This window comes from Canis aureus, chromosome 4 (assembly GCF_053574225.1).
Source record: "Canis aureus isolate CA01 chromosome 4, VMU_Caureus_v.1.0, whole genome shotgun sequence".
NCBI lineage: Eukaryota > Metazoa > Chordata > Mammalia > Carnivora > Canidae > Canis > Canis aureus.
Genome location: NC_135614.1, coordinates 50713499 through 50740749, shown reverse-complemented (window position 1 = coordinate 50740749; position 27251 = coordinate 50713499). Strand labels below are relative to the sequence as shown.

At 34.4% G+C, this 27251-nt stretch overlaps 1 protein-coding gene across 3 annotated transcripts in view; it reads left to right on the top strand.

The window, feature by feature from the left end:
• The window catches only part of GABRG2 (gamma-aminobutyric acid type A receptor subunit gamma2), a 107197-nt gene that overhangs the window by 9809 nt on the left and 70137 nt on the right, over window positions 1-27251 (top strand). For all 3 annotated transcript variants that reach the window (XM_077895624.1, XM_077895623.1, XM_077895621.1), the window contains exons 2-4: window positions 19550-19701; window positions 21365-21432; window positions 23707-23927. In XM_077895624.1, coding sequence (XP_077751750.1) covers window positions 19550-19701; window positions 21365-21432; window positions 23707-23927 — 441 coding nt within the window. The remainder of the gene's footprint in view (window positions 1-19549; window positions 19702-21364; window positions 21433-23706; window positions 23928-27251) is intronic.

Below are 27251 nucleotides of genomic sequence, written 5' to 3'. Positions count from 1 at the left end.
TACAGTACCTTTCTGATGCCAGTTTTGCTGTCTTATTAATTTACCACACAGCAGAGAGACATTTCACCTGTCAAATATTTTCTTAAATACATAACTGAAATGTAATAAATTGTTCAGAATTTAAATGTACAGTTAGATGATTTTTTAAGTATAACCACCACTCCTATATACATATGCATAAACACACACACTGGTTTTCAATATATATTAGTTTCCATCACACCTTTCTTGTGCCCCTTTCCAATTAACTACCTCTACTCTGTTTCCTCCCTTCTGATAGTCTCTCTTGTGATTTTTTTCCTCACCACAGACTATTTTTCTATTGTTCTAGAACTTTATATTGATGAAATCAACAGTTTGTGCCTAGCTCCTTTTACTAAGCATATTGTTTTTGATACACATGTTGGATATATCATGACTTCCTTTTATTGTTAGGAATGCCATGGTATGAATTACAGCATGTTTACCCATTCTCTTCTTGATGCATTTAGTTTGAGGCAATTTGGACAAAGCTGGCATGAACATTACTGTACAGATGTTGCTTTGGACTTATCATTTTTTTGGTTGGAATGCTGGAACATAGAATTAATTTATTTTTATATTATAAGAAATTATCAGAACAGTTTTCTAATATGTGATAGTTCAAGTTGCTGCAAATCCTTACAACTTTAGGTGTGATCTGCCTTTGCATTAGTTATCTATTTCTGTATATCCAAAACATCAAAAAAATGCCAAAGAATAAAAACCAACAAATCCCCCATGTTTGGTAAGCCTCACAAGGTTCCCAAGAACAGGAATCCAGGAGTAACTTAGCTAGATGATTCTGGTTCAGGAAGTTGCAATGAAGTTGAATGAAGTTCAATCAAGTTGTTGAACAGGGCCCTAGTTCCCTAAAGGTGCTGGACAAACCATTCCCAAGCTCACTACTATATTGGCAGGAAGCTCCATTTTCTTCACTGGCCGTCTCTCTGTGGTGATGGAGAGGTGGAGTGGAAAAAGAGATAAAAGAGAAGGAGAGAGAGAACACCCAAGATAGAAGCCACAGACTTTTGTAATATAATATTATAATTATGTACCATCACTATTGCCATATGGCATTAGTAACACAGAACAATCCTGATACTAGTGGGAAAGGTTTAGGTAAAGGTGTGAATACTAGGAAGATATGAATCACTGGGGACACTGCAGAGGCTGGTAAATAAAGTCTTTTGGATTTAAACCATAATAGTGGGAGTAAAGTTGTACCGATTCAGGTTTTTTGGTGTTTTTGTTCTGTTGGGGTTTTTTGAAAGGGAGAAAGGGGAATAGAGAACTTGAGTGCAAACAGGTGGGGGAGGGTCAGAGTGAGTGGGATAGAGAATCTTAACTACCTTCCATGCCTAGTGCAGAGCTGATGTGGGGCTCGATCTCACAACCCCGAGATCATGACCTGATCTAAAATCAAGAGTAGGATACCTAACCAACTAAATCACCCAAGGAGCCCCTCAGGTTTTTTTGTTTTGTTTTGTTTTGATTGATTTTATTACTGATTTGTAGGAGTACTTTATGAATTTTAGATAAAAACCCTTTGTCAGATATATGTAGTAAAAATATTTTTCCATTCTTAAGGTTTTTTATTTTCTACTTTTTAAAAGATTTATTTATTTACTTGAGTGGGGGAGGGCCAGAAGGAGAGGGTGAAAATCTCAAGGGACTCCCACTTAGCACAGAGCCTGATATGGCACTCCATCCCATGACCCTGAGATCATGACCTGAGCTGAAATCAGAGACTGACACTCAACCAACTGTGCCACCTAGGTGCCCCTATTATTTACTAATTTATTTAGTCGAGCAAAATGTTTAAAGTACAATTTGTCATTGCTTCTATTATGGTCAGTGTTTTTTCTGTCCTAAGATATTTGCCTCCTCCAAGTTTGTAGAAATATTTTCATATTTTTTCTAGAGGTTCTGTAGTTATAACGTTCCCTTTTAGCTCTAATATCCATCTTAATATGTTATTATTTTCATTTAATACATTGGAGAATGAAATCCATTCCCCCCAACAATTACCCAATCATTTTAACCCAATTTTTTGAGGAGTTTTCCTTTTCTTATTGACATTCTTTTAAGGTTTTTTTTTTTTTTTTTTTTTTTTTTTTTTTTTTTTTTTTATGATAGTCACAGAGAGAGAGAGGCAGAGACACAGGCAGAAGGAGAAGCAGGCTCCATGCACCGGGAGCCCGATGTGGGATTTGATCCCGGGTCTCCAGGATCGCGCCCTGGGCCAAAGGCAGGCGCCAAACTGCTGTGCCACCCAGGGATCCCCTTATTGACATTCTTTTAAACTTTGTCAAAATGTTATTAGCATGTATGTCTAGGTCTATTTCTGATATCTGTTTCATTACATTGGTCTACTAGATTATTTGTATGTCAGTACTCTGTGACTTTGATCATTGCAGCCATTCAGTAAATCTTGAAACCAGGCAATGAATATGAAACACAACCATCAGTGTTGTTCTTTTGCAAAAGCTAGTTTGACCATTTTGCATCTTTTATGTCATTATATATTCTTAGTAAATATGTCAACTTATACAAAAACAAACAAAACAAAACAAAAATGTCCTGCTGTGTCTTCCTTGAAATGGTATTGACTATATAGATCAAATTAGAAATTGACATTTTGACAATGTTAAGTCTTCTAATCCATGGACATGGTTTATCTTTCAATATGTTTAGATTTTCTTAAATTCTTCTCACTAATTTATTGTATATTTCAATGTAGGCACTTTGCACATTTTTCTTAAGGTTATTAAGTATTTTATGTCTTATTTCAAATTATATACTTTAAATTATTTTCTAAATGTTTATTATACAGAAAAACAATTTATTTTGTATATTACTTTACATTCTGTGATATTTGTTCTAGAACTTACTCTGATAGTTCTCATAGATCCCTTATGATTTTTTATATACAATATTGTTATCTGCAAATAAAGGTAGTTTCATTTCAGAATGACTTTCTAAAATACAAATTGGTTGTTATATTGCCATCTTAAATATTTGTAATAACTCCTCTTCTACCATAAGATCCAGTTGTCTTAACTAGACTTGTAAGTAATATACTATATATTTATTATGCAAAATGGTGAAAGAGGGTATAATTAATAATTGTGTCAGGATTACAGGTGCCAGTTGGAACTTTCCCAGGCAAACTGGGCATGTGATTACCCAATATGGTCCTTCATGATTTGTATCCCTGACAACCTCTCGTGTGTCAGCTCCAATCCTTCATTGGACAAAACTCTACTGTCACACTATATTTTATTAGATTCTTTCAGATGCTAGCTTCATTTTCCTATTTCCTTTAGAGATACTACTTTCAGAGCTTCTTAGCTCTCTTCCATTTTCTTTTGAAAATTTTTAAATTCTTTTTGAAATTCTTTAGTATAGAATTTTCATCAGTGAGATGTTTTAGGATTGAGAGATAATTTTATTATAAATCTTTCTATTTCATGGCTAAAAAGGAACAGTCATAGTGAATGATATTTGACTATTTCAATTATTATATTTGAAAACATGAAAAAATATCCAATAATAAAACCCTACTGAAATGGAAAAGCAAAAGAAAACTTTCCAGTCACACCACATGTCATCTCACCAAAATCTTTTATATAATAAACAGCAAATAAAATCAACTCAGTGCCGTAAAACCCAGGCTATGTTGGTCATCAAATACTCCCTGAAACATGATTTTTTTCAAGTACGCTTGTAGTCAACAGGCCTTTGGCAGAGTTTCCACAGCCCATGATAGGAGCTCCTTTTTGTAGATCTGCTATAATTTCCATATGTAGCTCAATTTCTCTGATGAATGAGTATCGAAGTAAACTTTTTAGAGAATCGCTTAGGGAGAGATTTTCTCATTATTTAGAGTCTGAAGTCCAAGAGAATAAAATTAATCTCCTAAGCACGTGCTGAGTAGATGTTTAAATATCAATGAACTTTATCAGAAAAATGTACATAAAACAGAAGTTTGGACATAGTGGTTACATACTCTGGTTTAGATAATCTGAATGGTGCCCTTCTTAATTCCTCTTTATTTTGGGAATCATAATTTGTTTAGTTCCTAGCTGATCTGTTCCTGGTAATATGCAGTTGCTGAAAAACATTGAATGAAGCAAACCTAGTCCTTGCTCTTGTGGAAGTTATTTTCTAGAATAAAAATGTGCTTTTAAAAGCAAAACACTAATATGTATACACACACATATACATATATAAACAGGGTTCTTTTTATATTGATTTTTTCACTTATTGCCTCTGATTTAAGGAAACTGTGTAACCAGATATATATTTCACACCCAATCATTATTTAAACTCACAGATCCACGTGAGTCTGTCCATTTTCTCCTTGAAAGAGGCTAACATGAGATGTCATTGCCCGACTCTTCTTGAACTTTAAAGTGCTATGTTAAATGTGGAATGAAAATAAATTCAAAGTGGAAAAATTTCTTCCTCCTTGTCTCTTGTCTTCCTGCCATTAATTGAATATTTGTTGCATTCTTTTTTTTTTTTTTAAGATTTTATTTATTTATTCATGATAGTAACAGAGAGAGAGAGAGAGAGGCAGAGACACAGGCAGAGGGAGAAAGGGGCTCCATGCAGGGAGCCCGATGTGGGATTCGATCCCGGGTCTTCAGGATCGCGCCCTGGGCCAAAGGCAGGCGCCAAACCACTGCGCCACCCAGGGATCCCCTATTTGTTGCATTCTTAACACTTGTTTGGCACTATGGGAGTTGGAGATATCTTCTTAATCATCTTAGACATTTCAGTCTAGGGACAAACAGTAAATGAACTTCAAAGAGAGGTAAAAGTTGAAGAAATAATTGAAAGTGTGGTATATAATTACTTTAGGTAGAATGATCAGTAAAGGCCATTCTGACTAATGGATAATAAATTGAGATTATGTAAATATTAAAAAAAAAATCAACCATGAAAAGATTGAAGGGAAGACTGTTCTCATGATGGGTAACAACAAGTGCAAGGGCCCTGAGCAGAGTAAGAACTTCGTGTGTTTTAGGAGCTAAAAAAAGGCCCAGATGGGATGCTTGGGTGGCTCAGTGGTTGAACGTCTGCCTTTGGCTTGGGGCATGATCCCAGAGGTTGGGATTGAGTCCCACATGGGGCTCCTTGCAGGGAGCCTGCTTCTCCCTCTGCCTATGACTCTGCTCTCTCTCTCTCTCTCTCTCTCTCTCTCTCTGTGTCTCTCATGAATAAATAGATAAAATCTTTAAAAAAAATTTTTTTTAAGTTAAAAATTAAAAAGGCGTAGATGGTTGGAGGACAGTGACCAAGGATCAAAATTCAGGATATAGGATTTGGGAGGCAGAAAGCTGCTTCCTATTCCATGGTCTTGAAGCCTTAGTGGAGAATTTGAATTGTAATCCAGATAAGGGGAAATGCCTCATATAAAAATACATCTATTTTTTTCTTAAGGAAGACATGTGCCTCTGTGATTTCGGGAATGGTGAGGGTTGCAATTTACCTACCAATTTTCGGTTGCTTACAATTAACTAAATTTTTTACTTTAAGCTTCCTTAGAGTTATATATAATATTGTTCTACATCTTGCTCTAAAATCTTAGTAGGATTAAGAGTTATTCTGTCAGTTATTTGAAGTGTAGTAATTATTTTATGTTATTGTTATGGAATTATTGTACTATATTTAACTAATGTGTTTAAACAGATATGTTTTTATAAAGCTATATACTTCATATCTAAGAAATGGCAAAGATAGTTTCTTATTTACAAGTTAATATGATTTAGGGGCAGTTATTTGGATGACTGAGTTTTAGATTTTAAAGGATTCTCAGAGAGTATTAACAAAAGTATACTTATTTCCTATCCATAAAATATATTGTTGAACTTAATCTGTGAGCAAGAAAACCATGAAAGGTAATATTCCATCTAAAAGGCTGAAAGAGATCCAAACATCTATGTAGCTAGCAATTTAAAAGGAAACCACAGTACCGTTTCAGTAATAAAATGCCTTTCTCCCCAGGAGATTTTTAAATGTTTAGACTCAATTACCTCATTCTTTAGTATCAGGAAATTTCACAAAAATCTTGTAACAAAGAATATTTGCAAAAGTTCAGTGATTTAAGTTTACAGTACAATAGCTATATGTCTTATTTTTAACATAGAACATCTATTTTAACATAGAACAAAACTGACATTTATTGGTAGACAGTTGTAAGAATTTTAACAAACATAATTTTTTAAATTCCTTATCCCAAATCAGGATACTGAATTGTTCTATCACCCCCTCCCTCAAATAAACCCCTCCTTCATACCCCCCCCCCCTTTGTAGTCACACCTTTTTCCCCTTCCCTTAACTTTTGGCAATAACTGGTCTGTTATTCATTAGTATAGTTTTTATTCTTTTCAAGAGTATTTAAGTAGAATCAGCTAGTTCACTCAATATAGTGCCTTTGAGATCCATCCAAATTATTGATGTGTCAAGCACACAAAAGCAAGTTCAATGTTATTAGCCCTAAATATAAATGTACATTATGATGCCACTATACATTTATTGGAATGGGTAAAATAAAAAAATACTGGCAGGATTAAGTGTTGGTAAGGATGTGGAACAACTGGAACTCTCCATGGCTAGTAGGAATAAAAATGAGGAAAAACTTGCAATTTTGTGTAAGGCTAAAGGTACTCCTGCATACATACTACTCAGTAATCTCATTCCTATTTGCATTGGAGAATTGAATATCTTATGGAATAATAACTTTTAAAAATTGATTATCTAGATATTTTTTTTCCTGGAATGCTTACACAAAATGATCATATTAAGTTTTTCCAGATAGAAGTTTTTTTTTTTTTTTTTTTTGGCCTGAGATTGTACTCTTAATTGAATTAGTCAGGATCTTTACATCAGTAGTGTTACCACTGAAATAGTAGTCAGTAATGCAATTTGCTTTGACACCGTGGTGATTAGGTACCTGAGGATACTGGAAAGAATGGAAAGAATACTGATATGGAACTTGTAGGAAGAAGCATGGATTCTGTGGGAGCCTTTTTTTTGTAATTTATGCACTAAACTTGCAGTTTCTTGAAAAAAACTAATAATACATTTCCTAGAAAAGGCAGTTAAGTGACCTTGTTACTACATTAAGGCACTCTACATGATATGAATTCCTTATCACTTAAAACTTTTAGCCTTATTGCATGATACAGGATCTAAGTTTCTAAATATATAAATGATACAGACTGTTTATTTTCTATGAAATTTTTAATTTACCTATGAGATGGCATAATGTTTTAAAATGTGCTTAAATTGGGATGGAGTTAGGATGACTTCAAAGTCCACTGGGACTATTACTACTACTACTTCTTCTTCTTTTACATTTTTCCAGGATTCTAAGCACAGAAGTAATTTTGGACTTTCTAAAATACATCAATAGAGTGCTTATTTATGCTCATTTTCAATATAGAATTTTTTTTTGTTAACGTCTACCGTACTCTCATAAGCAAAGAGTACTGAAGATAGTGTTTAGTTCATGGAAGATGGCTTGTGAATAAAAACAAATGAATAAACACAGTTCTGTGATTTGGAGAATTTACAATTCCTAATTATGTAAATTGACATTATATTGAGATACACATAGTAGGGGTAGGGAAACTGAGGAGGAAAAAAGCTGAAGGATGAGACAAAACTTGATTAAATTTTTAAAGTGATTAATAAAACTTTGATTTTGAAAAAATGTTTTAGGCAGGAAAAACCAAATAATGAAAATATTAGGAGTAGTCTGGAAGTAGTCATGACCACAGAGACAGATTTGGAATTTGTATTGACTTGAACTTAAAGACTATAGTGCAATTTTAGAAAATAAAGAAACAAGAGAATATTTCCAGAATCATGATCGCTCAGATGTATGTATAAATGTTGGTAAAATTCCACATGAAAGTGAAAATTCAATCAGCCACCTCACCTGAATAAATTAGCTCTATTTTTCCAAAACTTTCGAATATTAAAACAAAATTGAAATATCTCATTTTCTGCTCCCATAGAAAGGCTCCAAAGATAATGAGTTTTTAATATATTTGAATAAACATCTAAATATATGCAGATATTGCATACAATAGAATCAGCGTTCATTTTTGTACACTGGTTTTCAGTGACATTTTAACTATCCTAAATCTGGAACAGTTTAACCTTTGGGAGAAAATACACAAAAGTTCTCCTATCCACACATGTGCCCTTGAAAATATGAGAACAATTTTTCATGCTTGTATGTGTGACCTTTTATTTTACTAGAAGAGGGATCAAAGTTGTATTAGTTCTTCAAAATGTTTTATGTTCTACAGAAAACTATCCTCCTTACTATACAAACTGAGATTTCATAGTTAAATGCAGAGGCACACCTTCACATCAAGTTGGATGTACTGCAGACAGAGATTAGTCATGGTCTACCATGTGACAATGTTTTTATTATTGCCTTGCCTTGTTAGTTCAGTGTTTCTTGTTTCTAGCTGTTCAGGTATTTGTTTCCTCAAATAGATGAAAGGTGTTTTGATATCAGCATTGAACTTTCTACTTCTTTCCATCTATAACTATGCTGTGCACAAAAGAATCTCAATTAACTGAAGGACCAAGAAATCTAAATTTACAAGGCATTGTTTCCAAAATCCGGCCACCTTCATGATTTTTGCCACATCTAAGTGAAACCTGATCGTTTATTTACTTTAAATTTTTCACAAAACCAGTATCTTTTTAAAGTAATTATTTCATTTAATACATTTAATAATAAGAGTAATAAAATCTGGAAAATAGATTTTAGTTTTCATAATACAAGACAGCTGCAAAGTAAATACAATGAAACCAGTACAATGTTATCACATTTTAATTATATATTATTTTCTACTAGAAGTGCTGAGCTTGTTGTTCTCCTTAGAAAGTAGGTTAGCAAGTTGGAGAATGTGGTTAAAGACAAATTACAAGTAAACGGAGACACTGTCCTTAATATAATTGAATGTGCTGAAAGAAAATTAAACAGAGAAAAAAATTCAAATTATGTGCTTCAATGTCTTAATGCTATTCCTATGTGACACTTAAAACCGTCTTGGTTACCAGAGACAGGTGTTCTAAGTTCCAGGAATCACTGATATGAGATAATTTTAATAGGACATCAATTTTGAGGATGATGCTATTTTGAACACCCAGTGTACAATGAAACACTAGTAAGTGATATTTGACTTGCTTGAGAGCAATCATGAAAGTGATACTTATTTGAGGAAAAGAAAGTCCAAGAACTCTATTATACTCTCTTGCACCAGCTCTTAATTCTGACTGTACCTTAGAATTAGTTGAATACCAATGTCTTGGTCCCATCCTACCTCATTTAACTCAGTATTTGAAGAGGTCAGCATTCAGCACTGGCATTTTTTTAAGCTCTCTATGGCATTATAACATGCAGCAGGGGTAAGAACGACTCATCTTTATAATGTATTGAACATTCAGTATATGCTGGATATTGTGTATTCCTAGTGAATGATAGTCATTAGATAAAGGAAGAAATACAAAATATTTCCTTCTTGGAATATTTCTTGACAGAAAATAAATTACATCCTTCTCTGACACTAGCTTATAGCATACATATTTCTGTGGTTCAAGTTGGTCTTATTTTTCCATAGTCAGAACATAGCAACTCTATGCAAAGTAAGTCCATGTGTGTTTCTAGAATGAGGGAGAACAGTCCTCCAAATTATATTGGCCTACTTTATCACCATGTTGTCACAATCCAGTAATAATACAAGTGAAGTGGCCAAGTTCTCCTACATCATAGAAAAGAATTGTTGCATGAGAACAACACAGCTATGGTCCCACCTCCTTCTAAAAGTAGTGTGCAAGGTGAATTGTCTCAGTATCCAAAGATCATTCAGGTTTGAAGCCATAGCTGCTACTCTATGACAAAGTGTACACGACAAGAAACTAAGAATGTTATTTTTATCACTTAGTAAAAAATCACATAAAAGTGCTTTATATAGAGAGAGATGAATTAGGAATGTGCCAGTTTAATAATCATTGTTATCATTAAACTATTATTATTTATATCATAAGAATTCTTGTATCCATTGACATTTCTTTCCTATCACAATTTAGCATCAATATTTTAATTTCTATTCTAACTAACAGAGACAGTTGGTTTCTGGGGGTTAGAATTGGTTTCTGGGGTTAACCTCGGCTTTGTTCCTTTTTAACTCTCAAAAATATCTTCAGTGTGTGTTACCTCAGTTTTTTATAGGCTAGGAATTTTAGCATTTAATGAAGAGAGTGATGACAATCATGTGATGGCAGGTTATATAGGCAGTTCATTTTAATATTAGCTATAATTGTTATATATGTATATTTTTAAAGAGTGAGTTTTACCAGGTGAATTTTCACAAACATTAAATTTTTAAAAATAACTCATACTCTCATTGATTCATCCAGATTTTGGAAAGTATTCATTGTATGTCTTGTCAACTGCCAGGCACTTGACGAATTTTCAGAAAATGACACTGTTGGAGACAGAAACATTTCTTGCTCTTAGGAACCTAATGTTCTACTTTTAACACTCACACCTAAACCTGATCTCTGAAATGTTTTGTTTTTGTTGTTGTTGTTGTGAAGTAAAATGTAGAAAAGTACAAAAGACCTAAATATGGTTCAATGAATCATCACAAAATCCACATAATCCCAACCACAACTGGAAATAAAATGTTGCTAGCACCCTAGAAAACACCCTCCCCTCCTTCCTCATTTTCCTCTTCTTTTTCTTCCCCCAAAGAAACCATTATTCTTTCAGCTCTGTGGTTGAATTTTGCCTTTTATTAAATTTCATATAAACATTAGCATAGCGTGTGTGTATGTGTAGCACCTTTTGCTCAAATTTTTATTTTTCAGATTTATTTTGCTGAAGTTAGTAATAGGTCGCCAATTTGTATTGTTGTATAATATTTTATTATATGAATATGCTATATTTTATTACTCCATTGTTCTAGATTATGTTCATACCTGTTTGGATTATGTTTTTGGATTATCTATTACTAATAATGCAACTATGAACATTCTTGTACAAGTCTTAGAGTAGACATGTGCATGTGTGCATGTGTTTCTTTTGTTTTTTTTTTTTTATTTATTTTTTTATTGGTGTTCAATTTACTAACATACAGAATAACACCCAGTGCCCGTCACCCATTCACTCCCACCCCCCGCCGTCCTCCCCTTCTACCACCCCTAGTTCGTTTCCCAGAGTTAGCAGTCTTTATGTTCTGTCTCCCTTTCTGATATTTCCCACACATTTCTTCTCCCTTCCCTTATTTTCCCTTTCACTATTATTTATATTCCCCAAATGAATGAGAACATATAATGTTTGTCCTTCTCTGACTGACTTACTTCACTCAGCGCATGTGTTTCTTTTTAAAATAAATCTAGAGATGAACTTTTTGGGATATAGAACATGGATGATCATCATTAACAGATAATGCCAAAATATGTTCCTTCCAGCAGTGTTTCAGTCCTAGTTGCTCCACATTCTCCCACTTTTTATTTAAGAATGGTTAAAACAAACAACACAAGTTGGTAGGATGGCTAACCTAAGGTAAATGGACTTCAGGGATAACCCTAGACTTCACATTGATGGCTCTTTTCTGTGTACCTCTTAACCCCAATGAGTGTTGTGGTTGCCTTTTCCACATTTCCCCTCCTCACTTTATTAATTATCCCAATTTTTATTGGGTATCTGTGAAGTCCACATTCTTTTTGAGAAGCTGAATCCATCTTAGATATTCATGGTAGGATAGATAATTAGACCAAAATAATTAACATAATCTCATCCTCTAGCCATAGATTTAAATTTCATATGTATGAATTCATATGTATTTGGCTCATGATGCACAGATTAGACTTTCTGAGGACTTTTCTTCTTTTTGAGAGAGAACTTCTGGAAGAGTTTCTCTCTGTTTTCTTAGATGTAAATAAGAAGTCATAGAGGTATAAAGAGTTGTTAGTATCTCTTGACTGCATAGTCAATCCATCTTTGGGTTGAAGCTGACACTGTGGAGGATAGAAGGGTGAGATAGAATGAATCTGAGTTTTTAAATACATAGTTGTGAAGCTATCTAGAGCACCGTGAAGTTCATCGTCTTTAGACTTTATGATTATATATTCCAGTGCCTCCCAATTTAGTTTAAATGTTCTGATACTTGCAATGAAACTTATCTTAGGTAATAAAATCCCACAGACGGTAATCTGATAAGGATCATTGATGATTCTAATAAACAGTCTGCATTTACACATTGGATATATATGTCTAATATTTGACTCAGTCAAATAAACATACTTACCGATAGCTGTTAACTTATTTTTTTAAATATTTTATTTATTTATTCATGACATAGAGAGAGGCAGAGACACAGGCAGAGGGAGAAGCAGGCTCCATGCAGGGAGTCCGACATGGGACTCAATCCCAGGACTCCAGGATCACACCCCGACCTGAAGGCGGCGCTAAACCACTGGGCCACTGGGGCTGCCTGATAGCTGTTAACTTAATATTAAAAAACTGAACTTGGTAAGAGCTAAGGAAGTCCTCATAAGCAGGACAATTCATTATTAAAATTGATACTTGGGGTTTACATCCTTGATGAATGTCTCCCCTTTTTGCATATATACATAAGCAGAGAGCATCTTTCCTAACAGGTTCTGTGAGGTTCCTTACTGGGATGTATAGAATCCCATAGGCCTCTGTGTGAAAGAATAATTGGTGCCCCAATGTTCTTGTTCACAAACTATCACAGTGTCCCGTAAGAGCTCCTAGTCCTGGACAATACAGAGTGAGGTCCCTTCTTCCCATGATCAGATTATGGGTTCCCTGTGTCCTTTAGGACATATACTCACCTTTCATACCTGCTCTGACATTTTCTACCAAAATCTGCTTTTTGCAGTGGCTGGAAGACATCTTTAAAATGAACTGGTTGATATGTAGGCCTTGCCCCTGCAGTGTGCATTGCTCACAAAGCCAAGAAGAAGTGTAAGATGATTTATCACATGTGTGAAGTTAAATTGTGAGCTCTATTTTTATTCCTCAGTATGGGGAGATCAAATTATTGATTATCTGCAATAGCAAGCTTATGAAATTGGAATGTTATTAACTTTGTGCCAAAGGTACCATACTTTTATTGAGCTCAGGCATAAACAAATTTATTGTCCTAAAGGAAAATGAATGTGAGCAGCCATTTATTTTTGGATGATCTTATTTTTTTATAAATATACAGTAGCAGATTCCTTGGATCCAATTTCTTTTTCAAAGCCTTTTTCAAAGCATAATGATTAAATGTTTTGATTTTGGTCAACTGTAGCGACTATTGGTAAATATCATTGCTTTTCTTCGTTGGCAAAATGGGGATAATTATAGAAATAGCAGCGTTTCAAGGATTAAGTGGGAGAATGCATATGAAGTCCTTTTTAAAAATGTATTTTTTTTAAAGATTTTATTTATTTATTCATGAGAGACACACAGAGAATGGCAGAGACACAGACAGAAGGAGAAGCAGGCTCTACGCAGGGTGCCTGATGTGGGACTCTATCCCGGGACCCTGGGATCACACCCTGAGCCAAAGGAGACGCTCAACTGCTGAGCCACCCAGGCACCCCTTCATATAAAGTCCTTAAATTTATTCCGAAGACATAATGTATATTGAAAAGCAGCTTTCATAGGTATGATGGTTTACCTGAGGAAAACAAATTAGCAAGAACATTTATTCTTTCCACACATCTTAATTAAGCATGCTGTTGTGGAATTTATAGTCTAGTAATGGAGGCAGACAATAAACAAATCAATACTTAGACATTGTAACAAATGTTATGAAGCAATCAAGGACTGGCTAGAGCATAGGAAGGGTGGGGTGGGTGACAAAGTTAGATAAAACTATTAAGGGATAACATTTATGTGAAGGTAAAGTTTGTGTTGAAAAGTCAGAAGGCGGGGGACCTGGGTGCTCAGTCAGTTAAGCATCTGCCTTAGGCTCAGGTCATGATTCTGAGGTCCTGGGATCAAGCCCCACATAAGCTCCTCCGCCCTCAGTGGGAAGCCTGCTTCTCCCTCTCCTTCTGCCTGCTGCTCCCCTGCTTGTGCCAACCACCACCCCCCTTTCTTTCTCTCTGTCAAATAAATAAATAAAATCTGGAGAAAAAAAGAAAGTAAGAAGGAATAAACCATGCCAACTATTGATTTGGGATGTGAAGACAAGAAAAGACTGTAGGCAGGAAGGACAATACATGCAAACATACTGGAGTTTGGCCAAGTTTCTGGAATTTAACAAACTTGGGCAACGTGATGTAAGGAACAACACATTCTTCTGTTACTGATGCTTTTGGACTGAGGATTCTCAACGGATTCTATGGTCTGATGAGAATTTGGGGTAGAAGAGAATCTCTGTAAGAGTAGAAAAAGGAAAGAATAGAGATTTATGTTATATAAGCAGTAGAGATTCACAGTAGAGGTGATACTAACAGAACAGAAAGTCAAACGAAGAGGAATTTTTAATAGAAAAAATTTAAAAACTTTCATTTTACTGACAGATCTCCTGAGAGATTTTTTTGATATATAAAATACCCTGTATTTAAGTCATTGTACATATAAAATAAAACTAAAACTTGTACCAAAAAAAAAATGTTACTGAAACTAATGTTATAAAAGAATGACATACTGATTATTTAAAAATAGTTTAAACATGAAAATAAATGATTTTTTGAATTTTTTATTAATTTTAAAAATTCTACTACTTATCTATGTCAGAGAAAGAAAAAAATGTAAATTCTGTCTTTAAGATGCCAAATATCAATGCATTTTAAGATACCCAAAAAGACAAATGTTTTTATATCTTACCTATATGTTTGCTGTTATACTACCCTCGGATAGTGACTAGATTTTTCCTCCTACAAAACTCAGATCTTTATTGAATTTGTGGGAATCCAAAATGCATAGATTAAAATTTAAAATTCCATAAACTGCATGGTTACTTGTCAGAGTCCAACATACAAAATATGTACCAAAATTCAAGTATTTATAATCTTTTATATAATTGAGAGAAACCTCTTACTGATCATCTATCAAATATTTCTTTTGTTTTTCTAAGCCACTTTTTTTCTAAATAAAATCAATTTTTGTTTCTGATTATAAACATGAACTTATTACATGTTGGTAATCATGCATAAGTTCAAATCATGCATAAAACTGGAAACATGAAAATAAAAGTAATCTAATTTACAGCATGGTGACTCAGAAGATCTAAAGTAGGAATAGGAACCTGGGAATATATAGTTTTAAGAGCCCACTGTGTACACACACACACAGACACACACACACACAAACACACACCTTTCCCACTGGTTTAAACACTCTGTGACTGAGATTCTCAAATTTTATTTCATTTTATTAAGATTTTATTTATTTGTTCATGAGAGACACAGAGAGGCAGAGACATTGGCCAAGGGAGAGGCAGGCTCCCTGCAGGGAGCCAGATCCTGGGATCCCTCCCTGAGCTGAAGGCAGACACTCAACCACTAAGCCACCCAGCGGTCCCTGATTCTCAGCTTTTAATATGCATATGGATTGCTTAAAGATTTGTTAAAGATTTTGATTCAGGAATCTCAGTGGGGTCCGAGGTCCTGCATTTCTAGCAATATTCTAGCTTTGCTCATACTGCTGGTCCAACATTCCCAAGCAGATCGCTTTCTAGCATTTTTTTAAAAAGATTTTTATTATTTATTTATTTATTCATGAGAGACAGAGAGAGTCAGAGGGAGAAGCAGGCTCCATGGAGGGAGACCCATATGGGACTCAATCCCAGAACTCCAGGATTACACCCTGAGCGAAGGCAGTTGCACTTAACTGCTGAGCCACCCAGGCATACCATTTCTAGCATTTTTTTTTTTAAGATCTTATTTATTCATTCATGTGAGATAGAGAGAGAGAGAGAGAGAGAGAGACAGGAAGAGGCAGGCCCCACGCAGGGAGCCCGACATGGGACTCGATCCCGGGTCTCCAGGATCACGCCCTGGGCCGAAGGCGGCGCTAAACCGCTGAGCCACCCGGGCTGCCCTGAGCCACACGGGCTGCCCATTTCTAGCATTTTTAAAAAAGTTTTCAAAGACGACATTTTTAAGAGTACATTGATATTATATTAAATATTTAATATAAAATATTAATATTCTCCTTAATTATAATATATAATATAAAATACAAATATAATTAAATAAATTATAAGTTAATTAAAATAAAACAAAATATTTACAGTAAAAATTAAATGAATAAATTATTAAATTTAATATAAAATCATAAAAAATTTAAGAGTGAATTTTTAGTTCTCTTTTGATAAGATTACTTTTTAAAGTAAAAGGCATAAGAAATATTACTTGTAAAGGCTATTACATTTGGATAGATACCTTTACCTAGAAGTTCAATTTTATGTTTGTGCTTGGCACACTCAACTGTCAAGTCTGTTTTTTTGAGTCATTATCAATCTGTTTCTGCCCAGGCCTTCTTATGGGGTTGACAATGCCACAAATGCCTTGTCTAATGATCAGACATTATTATTCCTAGAGAGCCCACCTATAAATGAGGAGATCTTGACTCCAAAGTTTGAATTCTAAAGAAACAGCTAATGTTGAATGAGAGAGGTTCTTTTTTCTTTTTTTAAGATAAATCTGGAAACAATCCCAGATTATGCATCAGCCCCATTAATTTAGACCTCAGCTGGGAAAACTCTAGAGAATAAAAACTTCATTTATTTACAATATAGGGGTTCATTATTCTTCTTCCTGGAAAACATCTGTTTTTAATTTTTCTCAGCACATATTAGATATAAACCTAGAGGCAGCATCTATAGATTCAGGTCTTTAGTTACATGGTTGGAGCTGTTATAAATCTAGCAGTGGTCACTTTATAACAATAATTATAATGGATCTATTTTCAGGGCTAGGTGTCAGATAGTGTGTGAAGCACTTAATAACCATTATCTTAACCTTACATAAAAATATGATATGAATGCTAGTGTTAACTCTATTTTAAAGATAAAAACTTTGAGAGGTTTAGCAAGGTTAAATAACTTGCTCCAGGTCATAAAATAGTAAATGATAGAGGTAAGACATGATGAATCCAGAAAGCAAACCTAGTACTTTCTAATTCCAAAGTATGTACTTTTAATTCTTCAACTCTTTTTTTTTTTCCCTCTGTCTGGCTAAGTAGGCGACCTCAATTATGACAAAATCTCTCACAAATAATTTTATATGAAATAATTCATTTGTTTATTGTTTTGGCTTCTAATCGTGATAATTCTAAAAGATTTAGTGATGCAATTCTGAAAAGTAGTATTCCTCCTAAGCAAGATTGTATTTTCACCTAATGTATTTTGCCTCCTAATCTTCCAGATGTTGGTAACAATAATAATACAGCACCAGCGTGCTTGGATCATTTACTTCTTAGTATGAGGAGTTGCTGTGAGAGAGTGAACCAAATGATTTAACATATATTCCCTTCCCTTGAAGAAACTTTAATAGGGTGCATTTGTCTGAGGTAGAGAGAGAAAGAGCAACAGAGACACACGGGGAGAAACAGAAAGGAAGAGGGAGAGATTTTTTTTAAGACACTTTTGCATGAACAAATTAAATGGTGTAAAATTCCATAACGATGATATCCAATGGGCCAACCACATTCTTTTCTCAGAGTTACTGGAATTGATTTGAAAATCTTTTGGTCAGAGAGCTGTTTTTTTCTTCTTAAATTAGTGAGATTTAGGTCATAGGATGAGAGCTCTTAGGCAGTGTTTAGCAGTGCTCTAGAGAAATGAGGAATTGAGCTCCAAGAAGGATTTTCCTAGCAGAGAACTGGCCTTTGCCGACTCTAAGGCCTTTCTCTTTGAGAACTCCTTGAAATTTTGTCCATCCTATCATGTACTGTATGGGTACTTTATGAAATTTCAATGTTGTTTAAAGTCATTATGCTAATTGAAGTGCAAGATGTAAGACTGGCTATGTTAGATTTTATGCAGATGTGTGGCTCAGTTTTATAATGGTTCCTCTTACTAAAGCTTTAAAGAAATGAAAGAGATTACTTGCTTACTGAGTTGATCCATGCCAGTGATTACTCTTAAAACTTTGTCTCCCACTCTCATTCTTAAACCAGATTAATCACACAATCAGCTTTCTTCTACCATATGTAGTCATCTGTTTATCTATACATACACACATATACATACATATATTTTATATATATATAAATTGATGAATGAGTATGATTGAAGAAAGATAATAAATATTATATATATATGTATATATACTTCATATATATATTACTTCAGAGTAATGTGGCAGTGGTTTGATTTCTGACAAGATCCATTCTGTACCGTAGATTTATGAAAATAAACTGAAATGAGGATGGGAAATTTTATATTTTAAGTTCGTTTTTTTTTTTTTCAATCTTACCATAAACCACAGAAGTAGCCAACATTTACTGCATGCTGATAAAAATGAAAATGGCAGCTGTTGCAAGGTTTGCATTGCTCCTTGATCTGTAAAATAGAATCCTGTGATCGTTTTGTGTGTGTGTGGAGGGGGAGAAGTTGAACTTTAGGGTAAGGGGAGGGGCAAGATAGAGGAATTCTGATATCTTTCCAAAGTTAGCCTTAGCTTCTGGCCCTACTTGTAAGAGTTTTCTGACAGGTTTGGGCATAGAAAACGGAATCACAGGAGATTATGTAGCTTCTCAATCACTCAACGTAGGCAATTTCAATTACGCAATTATAGTACGTTAACTATTAGCATGAGATTCTGGATTAGGAACTTCTGCTGTAATAAAGAGTGGCTTAAAGTCTACAACTACATTTTTCTTCATAGTACCAGGTTCTTAACAATCAAAGATAAATGAACCGCCCTTGCTTTCGGTGCAAGTGAGGGGAAAAAAATACACATACACACAGCCTGGGGGAAGAAAAAGCAGCAAGACTAAGTTCTCCTTAGTAGTTCAATTGAAAGAGGAGAGGCTTGTCTGGCGGTTTGTGGGAGTGAATCTAATTATCAGTCTCTTACTTTCATTAATAGGTTGAAGCAAGTTAACTTCTTAGGGGAGGAAGAAGTAGACATTGTGTCTGAATTCTGAGACTACATTATGATATTTTAAGCATCACTTTCACAAAAAGAGTTTTTTCTTAAGTCCTTCTTGAGCTTTGGGAGGTGGACAAGAAGAATATCAACTATGGGGAAAAGGCAAAAATTACTCGGAAAACATGGTATACTTATAGATGGGAAGATAGAGCATTCTGGGAAACAGGGGAGTACACTTTAATGCATTTGAATCTACATCTGTGCAGTTTAATTAGCTCGATGAAGCCTCAGTGAAAAAATTCACTGTCATCCATTATAATACATACTATAATCCTGTTTCATTTCTCCTTTCTCCTCAGTGGCCTGTGAGTAAAAAATCCTCTTGGATATAGTCAATGTTTCCTGAACAATATTTTTGTTTTCTTAGCCTCACCAGCCAAAAATCTGATGATGACTATGAGGATTATGCTTCTAACAAAACGTGGGTCTTGACTCCTAAAGTTCCTGAGGGTGATGTCACTGTCATCTTAAATAATCTCCTGGAAGGATACGACAATAAACTTCGGCCTGATATAGGAGGTGTGTTAAAGTATTTTGTGATGCCTACCACATTAGAAGAAAACACTAGTGTTTCAATAAGTGGAAATTCTTAAATGATTATTATATGCTGTAAAAATAAAGAATGTAAAAGTAGCATTCAGACATGCGGGTAGGAGGGGCCTTGATAAATACAAAGAGGAAAGAGGATCTATGATCTTCAAGTGGGGCTTGAGAGCTGGAGATTCAAATTCTCCTAGATATCTTAGACAAAGGCTACAGAAGAAATGTGACCACTTCTTTATGAAGTAACATCAAAAACAAACAAGTAAATAAATGGTAAAGAAAGGATATAGTAGTTGCCTACTGCTGTGTCATAAAATGTCACAGATCTCGATGGCATATAATAATCATTTAGTTAGCACTTTGGTCGGGGCAGTCTAATCTAAATTAAGCCAGTTTAGGGCTGCTCATTTAAGAAAGCTATATTCTCATTGTACTCCTGGGACCAGCAGACTAGCTAGGAGTATCTTTCTCATGAAAATAACAGAGTAGGGCAGCCCTGGTGGCTCAGTGGCTTAGCGCCACCTTCAGCCCAGGGCGTGATCCTGGAGACCTGGGATGGAGTCCCATGTCAGGCTTCCCGCATGAGCCTGCTCCTCCCTCTTCCTGTGTCTCTGCCTCTCTCTCTGTTTCTCATGAATAAATAAATAAAATCTTTAAAAAAAATAACAGAGTAAGATGAAGTAGAGGCTCATACATAAGGGGATTAGAAATAGTTCACTCACTTGTTCATGTTGTATTAGCCAACACAGGTCAGATGTCAAGCCTGAAGTTCAGAGGCCGAGAAGTGGCCTTATTGCGGAGAAGGCAGAGGCATAGAGGCAGGGACTAGTGAAAAATTCAATCCAACACAGAAAATTAGGGCATGGCACTTTCAGGGAAAGGGGAAAAAGATGAGAAAAACATACTTGTTGAATTGAAGCCCAGAATGCTATTATGAATCCTTGTTCATTAAATTTTAAATGAAAATGGAGCACGTCCATTTGGTCATGGATGTAATACTACATGATTTTTACTGTCAGTCCTCTTTGACGAATAGGTGTGTATTGGATTTCCATATGGTTTCCTCATATTATTTGATGAGTCACACAATTGAGTAAGTCATTGAAGAAGATTGATTTTGTGTTGACTGAGGTGTATGAGGATAAAGTGGTTATGAAAGGAATCAACAGAGGGCAATGTTTCAAAAACAATTAATAATATTTGTTGCTGTTTATGTCTCTACTTCATGTTTCTAATATTTTTTTCTGGATCACTAAGTAGTTATTTTTTCTACATGGGTCAAGTCAGATTACCATGCTTGAGTTAACTCCATGGCTTAAAGAAAAAATGGTAAAATTAAGGCTGAAGAAAATCTGAGCAGTGTTTTCTTATTTGTTCATTTTAATGTAATTTTAAAGGATAATCAATTTCAAAACTCTAATTTGCTTAGTTATTACATTTACATGCTTAAAAGGAGATTTTTTTTTTTTGGAAAACAAATAGTTACTCAAATGTAGTGAATTAATTACTGACACCAAATTAGTTGTGAATAAATCACTTCTAATATAGCAAAATAAATCTATTTCTAGAATAATACAGACTAAAACATTAAAATGTTGTGCTTCTCCACATGCACATATCTCTGTCATTCTCTTTACAGTGAAACCAACATTAATTCACACAGACATGTATGTGAATAGCATCGGTCCAGTGAATGCTATCAATATGGTAAGTTTCTAATAGTCTATTTTATTAACATATTAGACAAGAGATGTAGTGTCAAAAAATAGGAAAGAATATGCCAACAAAATTTCGTACAGGAGCGACAATCTTTCATATTCTTTTTTCTCTTTTGTAATAGGAAGATAACTTTTTTATAATTTGTTATGAGAATTAAATGTGATCTATATAGATAAATTAATTCTTGTAAAAAATGCTAAAAAACATAACAACATAACAAATACAACATAATGATACTATAATTTTGAAATAGTGTTTACCAACCTAGCAGTAAGACGCTCTGTTGAGTTAGGGAGATAAGAAAGTTTAAGTGTTCTCACGAGTGGTGATTAAAAACATATGCTGGGATGCCTGGGTGGCTCAGTAGTTAAGCATCTGTCTTTGGCTCAGGGCGTGATCTTGGGGTCCTGGGATCGAGTCCCACATCGGGCTCCCTGCATGGAGCCTGCTTCTCCCTCTGCCTGTGTCTCTGCGCCCCCCGTCCCCCCGCTATTTCTCATGAATAAATAAAATCCTTAATAAATAAATAAAATAAAAAAAAACATATGCCACTACCTGCACAGTCAATTCAAATAAGTTTGCCTGTTTAACCATTAAACAAATACCAACACATATCTTCCATATAACTACAGTTTTTCAGTATATTTAGCATTCTAATGCAAATTGTAAATATTTAAGAAGAAGCTATATGGATAGTTTATTTAAACATAAAACTTTTAATTGCAGGAATACTAATTCCCGGAACTGTTATTCCAGGACCACATTTTATGAAATGCTGATTCAGTGACTCTTAAATCTTTTATTTGTGTCCATGTGTGTGTGTTTCTTCCTGCCAAAGTGTAGATCAGAAGTTAATTAGTTAATCTACTGGCACATCACTAATTAGTTGACAAAGACTTTCATAGAATAGGTTCCCTTCTTACTGTTTGTAGACTACAAATATAGAACTAAGTGGTGAATGAAGTAATATGACTTACCCTAGTGGAAATGTAGTTAGTTACAATAAGATGTCACAGTAGGAGGTGCAAAGAAATAACACAGAACAATGCATATAAGGCAAAGGAAGAAGGTTCTAGTCTGATCCTGACAGTCTGTGTATTTTGGGCAAATAAATAATCTCCCTGTTTGTGTGTATTCTTCATTACAAAATGGTGGTGGGTTGATGGGATTGAATAGGAAATATGGATAATTCTCATCACCCAGCTCTCATATTCTGAGTACACTGAATTTTTTCTTTAACTTTCTCATTTATAAACATCATTAAAATCTAGTTATAAAATAATGTTAAATAATATCTAAATATGACAAACCGGAACTTCAGTGTTCTGACTCCAGGTCTAATGGTCTGAATTCACATCACACTTACTTCTCTGATTAGAGTCAATCACTTGCCATCTGAGTGATATATACTTGAGGGTAATCCTTTATAAAGTTATTTCTCATCACAGCACTTTGCAAATGTGCTTTGTGATGCAGTTAGTACAGTAGTAAAGTTTTTTTTTTTAAGATTGTTTTTTAATTGGTTCATTTACTCTTGTTTAGAGAAAAGGACAAGTATAATAGTAGCAAAATTTTTAAGGTTACCTTAGCATTTGGTGTTTGCTATCTGTCAGACACTGTATAAACCACTTTATGGGCATTCCCCTTTTCCATCTTCACATTATCTATCAAGACAGGTCCTTAAAGATCTCAATTTTATTATGAGGCAACTGAACCTCCAGAGCTCCAGTTTAGGACTGTTTTCAGTATTATGGGCTTGCTTCACTCTTTAGCAGTGATTCTGAACCTGGGTGATTGTTTTCCTAGAGATATAGGTGGCAATGTCTGGAGATATTTTTAGCTGTCACAATATGCAGAGAGTTGAGGGGGGTGGTGGTGGTGCTATTGGCATCTAGTGGGTAAAGGATAACAATGCTACTAAGCGTTCTACAGTACACAACACACCCCCAAAACAAAGAATAAGCTGGCCCAAATTAACATGAGAAACTGCTCTAGAAACATTGAATTCAAATGATTATACCACAGCTACGATCTTTCACTAGAATTAATCTAAACAAGTCTATTTTTTCATAAAAATATCAATTTGTCTACAAAAGATGGGTGAGTTTCCTTAGCAAAGCTTTCACTTTCTTTTGGATTATTCAAAACCAAAGTAGTTTTACTTTGCTTTGGCAGTGAGAATACAAATGATAAATGCAAACAAATGCTCTACAATACAATTCTGTGTTAAAAATATTCTATTTCACCTTTTCTTTGAAACAGGAATATACAATTGACATATTTTTTGCCCAAACATGGTATGACAGACGTCTGAAATTTAACAGCACGATTAAAGTCCTCCGATTGAATAGCAACATGGTAGGGAAAATCTGGATTCCAGACACTTTCTTCAGAAACTCCAAAAAGGCTGATGCACACTGGATAACCACCCCTAACAGGATGCTGAGAATTTGGAATGATGGTCGAGTGCTCTACACTTTACGGTATGCTTTTGAAAAAAGGAAAGCAGTAATCTCTGGGAATAAAACAAAGATCAACTCCACTCTCATAAAAGAAGAGGAATGAAAGAAATTTCAAACTTACGTCAGGGTGGGCACATGTGATCAAAATAATATGTGATAGTACAAAATTAGTTTTTCTTTCTCTTATCAGTGAGCTTTTTCAAAGTCATAGGTAGAAATTATTTTCTATGACTGATATGAGAACTCTGTTTTCTCGCAGAGACATGAAATTTCCCTTGGCCTTTGGAAGGTTACCGGATTTTTGCACCAGTTTTGGCTTTTGCATGTGTGTTCTGCTACTTTAGAATAAGGAAACAAAAATAGTCAGTTATCCTTGGGACCACTAGTTGCTATTCTTGGAAATGTCTCTGTTTCCAAGGAAACTATTGCTAAAGGATAAACTTTGGTGTGGAGGTCTATACCTCCTTCTCTTTAGCTGCATAATAGTAAGTACAATGAATTCTATCTCCCAGTACCCATTCCCCACTACCTTCATAGGCTGACTTAATTTATTGGCTATTTTGGGAGTGGACTTCTTTAGGGATAACTCAAAGGTGGTATCGTTTATTTTCTGAACTTAAAAGTTAAGAAATATTTGGGAGATTTTCTACTTAAATTACTGGATACCATTTTCTTACCACTTGCCTTTATGTGCCTTTAAAATATTTTTATCTCAAGGTTTCTCATGGGTGAGAGTATAATATTAAACAACATAATAGATAAGTACATAGACTTAAGAACCAGGAAAATCTTGCTTTGGTTCTTAGCTCTGTATCTTACTCTCTATATGAATTAGGACAACTCTCCAGAATTTCTATGTCTAGGACTTAGGGGCAGCTATCTGGTTGCAGGAGGGATCTTGGTTTTATTAGTAAGTTTGATGTTTTTACTTGGTTACATTTTTATTTAAAGAGATTAGGTAGAAATTGATGGAGATTATTGGAAAGGAGGCACTGCCACCCCCACGGTTCGTGCTCCACCCGAGACAGTCTGAGCAAACTCTTTTCATTTCTTTAACTTCTATAAAAAAATAAAATAAAATAGAAATAGGGAATCTGGGTGGCTCAGTTGGTTAAACATCTATCTGCCTTTGGCCCAGGTCATGATCCTGGGGTCCTGGGATCGAAGGCCCATGTTGAGCTCCTGCTCAGTGTGGATTCTTCTCCTCCCTCTTGCTCTGCCCCTCCCCTCTGCACATGCTCTCGCTGGTGGTCTCTCTCTTTCCCCTAAGTGAATAAATAAAAAATATTTTATAAATAAATAAACAAATAATTAAAAATAAATAAAACAGAGATAATAATTCTTATAATTATTTTATTTCTTATTTATCATAGTTTTATTTATCATAGTTTTATTTATCATAGTTTTATCATATGGAGTAAATGGACCAATAAGTAAATTATTTAACATGCAACCTGATATATAAAAAGCACAACATATATTAAAGTTATTTATGTATATTTTCACTAAAAATAATGGATAATATGATTCTTCTAGATCTTAGTATCCTGGAACTTTTCACTTCAAAATGATTCCTTTTAAAAGTTCTTGTGGCAGGACGCCTGGTGGCTCACTGGTTAAGCATGTGCCTTTGGTTCAGGTAGTGATCCCGGATTCCTGGGATTGAGTCCCACATCAGGCCCATGGCAGGGAGTTTGCTTCTCTTTCTGCCTATGTCTCTGCCTCTCTCTCTCTCTGTCTCTCATCAATAAATAAATAAAAACTTTAAAAAAAAAGCTCTTGTGGCATATACTTTATTCCTTATATAACATTTGGCTTACAAAATATAATACTTTAAAATAGCTTCAGAATCTTTATCAGAGTTATGTCAGTAACGGAAAAATGACCATAATTGATAAAAAATTCATGGCATATATTTGTATTCATCATGGATTTCATTAAATGAGAGAGAGTATAGCGAATGAAATTAGAATCTAGTGGAAAGCAAAATTTGATATAAATCAGAGTCAGTCTTGCTTTTGAAATATTAAGTCACTCACACTATCCTAAGTCGTTTGATCGTTCTCATAACTACACCCATTTTTTCAATTCCATTAATTTGTGGAATCTCTATACAATATTTAATTATAGAACTACCTCAAAAATGCCACTCATGAGATTCAAAGTTTGAATGAGTTGTGAATCTATACAGAGAGTTGATTTTATTCTTGTTGTATTCTATATTAGGCCATTTGTGGGTGCAGAGATAATACATATACATACATATGTATCTGTCTTCATATCTGCAATCTCTCTAAATTATTTTCAATTTTAATAATTCCAGTTTAATTTGAAAATGATTTAAAAAATCAAATTTAATTATAATTGCACTTACGAAAAAAACTAACCTTTTCTTTGAAAGAGCATATAATTATTGAATGACAGTGATTAAAACCTTTGGCTTTCAAGACAAATAATCTTGGGTTCAAATCTCAACTGTGCTGCTAGCTTTGTGACTCTGGACAAGTTCAAGGACAATAAAGCCATAATAACACTTACTAAATTAGAGAACAATTTATTATACCCAGTGCCAGATAGATGATTAATGGCTCAATATTATTATTTATACTTAATTAGTAATTGTTAACATTAGTAGTTGTCCTATTATACCACAGAAAAATGATATCTCTCCAATTAAAAATTATGCTGAATTATGAAGTCTCTTAAATAAATGTTTATAAACTAATACTTTTTTTTTTGCTTTAAGATTAATACCTGTAAGATAGATAAGCAAAGAAATAAGAAATCTTAAAAATCATCAACTCATCACCATTACAATGTTGGAATATATTCATACTTCTCCAAAGGCAAAGGTGGTCGAACATCTGGAACTCCATTAAATTTCATCCTCCTAGAATCCCAGCCCATATTGAGATCAAGAAAACCTGTATCTTTAATAGCACCCCAGATGCAAACTAATTGAGATTCACTAACATTTTTCTAATATGTCTGTGTATGTGTATTTAAATTTCTTGTTTGCCATTAAATATTCTTCTACTCTATAACATACTATTTAATAACTTCATAGTGTTCCAGTAAAAGAATGCATAATACTCCATTGTGAAATATCAGTATTTTAAAACTCACATATAGTAATTTATTTGTTTTATTTTTTAAAGTTTATTTTTATTTTTTTTAAGATTTTATTTATTTATTCATGAGAGACACAGACACAGAGAGAGGCAGAGACACAGGCAGAGGGAGAAGCAGGCTCCATGCAGGGAGCCCGACGTGGGACTCAATCCTGCTGGGTCTCCAGGATCAGGCCCTAGGCTGTAGACGGCGCTAAAACGCTTAGCCACCAGG